The sequence below is a fragment of the Equus przewalskii genome, chromosome 21 (genome assembly GCF_037783145.1).
Source record: "Equus przewalskii isolate Varuska chromosome 21, EquPr2, whole genome shotgun sequence".
Lineage (NCBI taxonomy): Eukaryota > Metazoa > Chordata > Mammalia > Perissodactyla > Equidae > Equus > Equus przewalskii.
The window spans coordinates 23097238-23103237 of NC_091851.1; the positions used below are offsets into that span (position 1 = coordinate 23097238).

The window sequence follows — 6000 nt, forward strand, 5'->3', positions numbered from 1 at the left end:
CAAAGCAATTCTAGAACTGTTTCTGCTCTAGAACATGCATCTTTTTAGGAAAGAGAGAATCTCTGCTCTATATGTTTGGAAGCGAAAAGCTTCAGGATAAATGACACTGAGAATATTGTATGCAAAACCTGAGAGACACAGTCAAAGCAGAACTTAAAGGAAATATGTCACCTGACAGTGCTTTTAATAGGAAGTAAGAGAGACTGATAATACAGTATTCACCTCAAAAAGCTGGAAAAAACAAACAATAAAATGAAAGAATAAAGAAAGTAGATGAGGAGAGTTGATAAAGATAAAAGCAGAAAATGCTGCAATAGACTTTATCATCCAAATTGAGGAACTCAAGTACACTCACAGAGCTCACTGTCCCCACAGAATGGCATTACCAAGAATACAGCCAGGTCCTCATAGCAGTTTTGGTAGATTCATGCATGACACATAAACCGGATGGGCCATTGAGAGGAGTGTGGGGTCTCTCTCTGGACCTCCCACCTCTGAGGCTAGCACTGAAGACTGGGTCTCACTCGCTGTACTTTGGGTCTCCAAACTGGAGTCCTGTGTCGGTTGGTTGAAGCTTGGAATGCCCTTTCCCAAATATGTCAGGTTGGAAAGGACTGTAAGGATCATTTGGTGCGGTGCTCCACCCCTGCTTCCAGTGTGCTAACTGTGCCCCCTTTTCTCCAACAGTGACAAGTGATCATCTAGCTCACGGGTCAGCCAACTGTAGCCCAGGGCCAGCGAGCCTGTTTCTGTAAATAGGGTTTTGTTAGAACATAGCCATGCCTGTTCATGTACATATTTTCTATGGCTGCTTTCACACTACAATGGCAGAGTTTAATTGTTTTGAACGGAGGCCATATTAGCCTGTAAAACCTGAAGAGTTTATAGTCTGGCCCTTTGAGAAAAGCTTTGCTGACCCCTGCTTTAGCACGCGCAGTGACAGCAGACACTTGCATTCTCTTTGGATGGCTCTGTTACTATCAAGGTCTTCCTTGATTCAGACTGAGATCTGCCTCCCCCAGCTCTCATCTTCAGACTGTAGTCTTATTCCTGGAATCATCAAGAAAAAATCTAATTTCCCTCCTCCACAGCCCATCCTAATCAGAATTCTTGTGAGTGGAAAATGACCAGAACCCAGTTCCAACTGGCTTAAGCAAAAGGAGAATGTATTGGCTAATATAACTAAAAAGTTTAAGAAGTTGGAGTTCTAGCTTCAGGCACCGTCAGAGCCAGCACCTCAAATGACGTCAGCATCTCTGTCCACGCCTCAGCTCTGTGTGTGTTTTCTTGGCTTCAGTCTGCAGGCAGGATCTTTCCACAAAGTAGAAAGATGGCCAGTGGCAGCCCTAGTGTCCTCATTTTCTCAGCTTCAAGGTCCTAGAGCTAAAAGAATGTCTTTCCTCTGCCGTCATATTATCACTCCCAGGGAAGACACTCCATGGCCAGGGTTACATGCCGTCGCTCACCGTTCCTCAGGTCCAGTAGGATGGTGTATTCTGATTGACTAGCTTAGGTTTTGCACTAGGACTGACAGCCCCAACAGGACCACGGAGTAGGGAGTGGGTGCCCCAAGACACCTGGAAGAAGGAAGACAGAAAGCAGTGTTGGGCAAACAAAGCCAAGCTATCGTAGCCTCCAACACTGCCCCCGGGGGCACGCCACAGCCTCCTGTCCTTCCTCCCTCTGCCCCAGTCTTCCTTCTCTGCCCTAAAGATCTCTTCTGGCCGCAGAGCCTTGTCTGTAAAGTGGCAGCCTCGGCCTGTCTAAACTCTATGGGCCTTCCCAGTGCTGCCTTTTTGCCTCGTCCCTTTCCTGGTTTTACCACAGGAGGATTTACCCCTACTCTGTCCCCTACTCCCCCCCCCCCCACCCCGTCACCATCACCCCATCTCACCTATAAGCCATGAGAAAGCTTATAAGGCAAGATGGGGGTTTGAGCGTGAAAATGTGGCCTTCATCCCCAGTTTGAGGATATTTGGCCTTAGGGAGAGAGTCTCAAACACTAACCTTTATTGTTCTTCTGGGCTTCTGGAATTTGGTGACCGCATCAGCCCATGAGCCCTAGAACAGCCCCAACTCGGGCCCTGGTGTGCTGGGCAGGTCTTGATGCCATGCTTCCGGATTAGCTCCACTTGGCCTGGCAAATAGCACCCTGGCACAGATCCTAGAATCCCTGCCCAGGCCTCTGACTCTACAAAGGAGTCCAGAATGCTCCAAGATAGAACTCCCCGAAAGATGTTAACAAAGGTGGCAGAAATGTTCTTGAGGGCAGAGGACTGTAGGCTGAGGCAGGCTCGTGGTGGCGCTCTGGTTCTTAAGCTGGGAGCTCTAGATGCCTCTCTCCTCTCCCCGACTCCCTGACTGCTCCTCCAGCCATCCAGGAGTATCCCTTTGCTCTTCTGGGGACTGGGGAAGGTGAAGAAGTGACAGAGTTGTGACTGTTCCTCCCTGTGGCATTCTGGCTCTGGCCCCTGATGTCACACCTGTCTCCCAGTGAACCTCCAGGCCCTTCCCCAGGAAGACCCCTACCCCCACGAGAAGTGGCCTGGCTCAGTGGAGTTGGGCCTTGGACTCCCAGCCCCCTAGCCCCAGGTTCAAATCCCAGCTCCTTTTACTTCCTGGCTGGGTGTTGTTTCACTCCCCTAAAATGGGTTAATAACCTACCATAGGTGGTTGTGAGCATCCAAGATGATGTGCAGGCCCTGGTACCAATGAAGACTCACCGTGGCTCTGAGCCCCACCTGGAGCAAGCCCTTCCCCTTGCCAGGCTCAGCTTCACCACAAGATCAGTTTGCGGGGTGGGGGGACTCAGTTGGCCATGGCAGGCTGGCGCTAAGCATCTACCCCTCTCTTCTCTCCCTTGCTCGTGCCCCAGCTGGACATCGTCGAGTTCATTCCCTCTCTCCTCTACTTTGGCTACACGGCCCTCATGGTCCTGTCCTTCTGGCTCCTTACGGGCACCATCGGCTTCTATGCAGCCTACATGTTTGTCCGCAAGATCTACGCTGCTGTAAAGATAGACTGATGGGAGTGGACCATGGCCAGGCCCACTCCGTCCACAGACAGGAAGCCACTCTGCGTGGGGAACTGCAGGCACGTAAAATAAAATACTCCTGCTCATTTGGAATGTAACTCCTGGCACAGTGTTCCTGGATCCTGGGGCTGTGTGATGGGTGGGAGGGCCTGTAGATACATCTTGCATTTTTCTTCATCATCTTATTCCAGTTCTGTGGGGGATGAGATTTTTTGTGGGTTGCTTTTTCTTCAGTGCTAAAAAAGTTCCCTCCAGCAGGAACTCTCGGACCTGTTTATTCAGGTTTATTTTGGTTTGGGGTTTTTTTCCTTAGTTTTTTTAAGAAATGGATCCAGGATGGATAAATCCACCAAGACACTGGGTTTTGGTCACTGTCTCCACCTCAGTTCCTCAGGGCTGTTGGCCACCCCACGACTAACTGGAAGAGGAAACACCGGGCCTTCTGGGGCTTCAGTGAGGTTTCCAAGCCTCTCACCGCCCATCCTCACCATTGATGCCACAACAAAGCACAGCTCCAGCCCAGACATGCATCCTCAGTGCCAACCAGCCTCTACCAGCCCCTTGCCTCCCCTCTTTCCTCCCCAGCCTCCTCCCAGGGCTGCCTCCAAGTCATCCTGTCACTGGGAGCGAGCCCAAGTCTTGGTTGCTACAAGGAAAGCCCCTGGAAGTACTGGGGGCCAAGTGCCCCAGGACAGCAGGAATCACGCCTGCTCAGAGCAGTGGGAGTTTGCTGGACCAGAGAAGAGACTAGCAGTGAACTGTTTTCATGCCAAGAAACCCTGGATCTGGGCCAAGTATTTCCAGCGCCAAGCCAAGTGTCTGTGCGCTGAGGGTCCTCACCCCTCAGGATTGCTCCCCAACCCTTTCCTCGGTGGGTTGCTGCTCGTGGCGGGCCCTCTCCTCCCCCACTTCCAGGGCAGAGCAAGGCCTGGAGACCTCAGATCCCCTCCTTTAGGTGGCTGGCAAGAGTCATTACTTTCCCTGACATCCGCCAGCCTCAGTGCCCATACACAGCTCTTTTAGCCAGACCCATCCCCTCCATCTCCACCTCCCATCTGAGTTCTTACCTCCTTTTGGGGACACCCAGAAAACTGCTTCTGAGAAGGAGGATGGAAGGTAAGTTCCGCAATTCTTTCCCCAATTCCCAGGAGTAGGTAAGGAGCCCAAGTTAGAAAGAGGGAGCTAATGTGGCAGGCCTGGCTCCGCCATCAACGCCCGCTCTTCCCAACCCCTTGCCTACCGGTGCATGTCACAAACATTTGCTCTTAAGTTGCAAGAGACCAAACCCACCCTGGGGTCAGGGTTTAAGTAACAGCCACTCACCCTTGCTGCAGCGCCTTTGGAACTCCCACCACAAGACAAAGCTCAGGATGCTGGTTAAGCTAGGAACACACCCCACCCCCTTCACCCCCCAGACTCTCCCAGCAGCCCCTACCAGCTCTGCCAGTTAAACCAGTGAACTTCTCAACCTTGCCTCACAGTGACTCTGCAGCACCAGGCGGGGTCCACCAAGAATCAGGTTGGAGAAAAGGGAACCCAAGCAGTAGAGTACGATGATGGAGTCTTTCGTTCATTCAAATCTTGGATTTTTTCCCTAAGAGATTCTCTTTTTTGGGGGGAGTAGGGAAATGAACTCATAAAAGGTTCAAACATCATCGATTTTTCTGACTTTTTTAATCATCATCATTATTATTTTTAATTAAAAAATGCCTGTATGCCTTTTTTTGGTCCAGTTGTAAATAAATATGCCGTTGTCCTGTTGTCATGTCTCTTGAAGCTCTTGCAAATGTTAGGGGTCTGAGGTGAGACAGCTTCCCCAAATGGTTGAGCTGAGTGGTTTCCCTCCAAGCTCAGTCTCACGTCAGGCTTTCTAGGGCTCAGGCCACTGCTGTTCCCCTGCCTGCTGCAGGTCGCAGCCTCTGCCGTCTGCTCGGCCCCTCCATGCTGAATCACAGGCATTTGTCCCCGGTCCCACAAGTAGGAAACGGCGATCAAGTGTGAGCTTTGGGAGCGGTGAGGCCTGGTTTTAGATTCCCAGCTCTTATATTTTACTGCCAACTCACTTGACCTGTCTGTCATGGAACTCCTTCAATTGTGAGCAGTAGAAACAAAGGTCAAATTGGCTTAAGCCCCAAGGGGAATTGATTGTCGCGTAAGTCGTCAAGAAAAGGAGTGGTTTGGCTTCAGGTCTAGATGGTTCCAGGGACTCAAAGGACATCCTTAGGATTCTCCCGTTCTCCACTGTGCTTCTCTCGCCCACTCTGTCCCATTATCAACAGTCTCCTTCCCTATGGGGGCAGTGGGGAGGGCACGGCACAGATCGTTCCAGGCTTACATTAGCCATTTTGGAAACCCAGAGGAAAAAGACACCTCCCTCCCTAGTTCAGTATATTCCGCGTAGATGAATCCCAGGAAAAGTCTCTGATGTGCCCAGCTTGGTTGCTGTTTGCACATCTTGGACCAGTCACTAGATCCAGAGGGACAGAGTACTAATACGGGCTGCATACTCCAAGGGTATTGGATACTGTGAATTCCAGCCCCACAAGGATCATTCGGAATGAGTGATGAGGAAAGAGCAATTTCCCACGGTAAGGGATGCAAAGCAAACAAAAACAACAGTTGCCTATATACCCCACCCCCTCCAATTCCAAGCCTGTTTCCTCTGCTGAGCAGGGTGCTGATCACCATCCATGGAATGCATGCCATGTTCCAGACGCTTCTGTGTTGTAGTCCATTTAATCTTCAATATCATCCTCTGAGGCATGTCCTGATATTAGTCCCCTTTCGCAGAGGAGGGAACTGAGGCCCCAGGTGGTTGAAGTAGCCTGCTGGGGGTCCCATGCCAGGTGGTGCTGGGGTAGTAGTCAACTGAGGCAGCCAGACTCCAAAGCCTGTTCTTCCAACCACTGCTATAGCTGCCTTTTTTTAAAGAATGTTATGTACATGTATTTACGTATAGTGTGTGT

At 50.8% G+C, this 6000-nt stretch overlaps 1 protein-coding gene across 4 annotated transcripts in view; it reads left to right on the forward strand.

Moving 5' to 3' along the window:
* Positions 1-4795, forward strand: part of TM9SF4 (transmembrane 9 superfamily member 4) — a 53103-nt gene extending 48308 nt beyond the window's left edge. For all 4 annotated transcript variants that reach the window (XM_008525253.2, XM_070589090.1, XM_070589089.1 and 1 more), the window contains exon 18: positions 2876-4795. In XM_008525253.2, coding sequence (XP_008523475.1) covers positions 2876-3025 — 150 coding nt within the window. In that variant the 3' untranslated portion in view covers positions 3026-4795. The remainder of the gene's footprint in view (positions 1-2875) is intronic.
* Positions 4796-6000: the final 1205 nt, after the last annotated feature.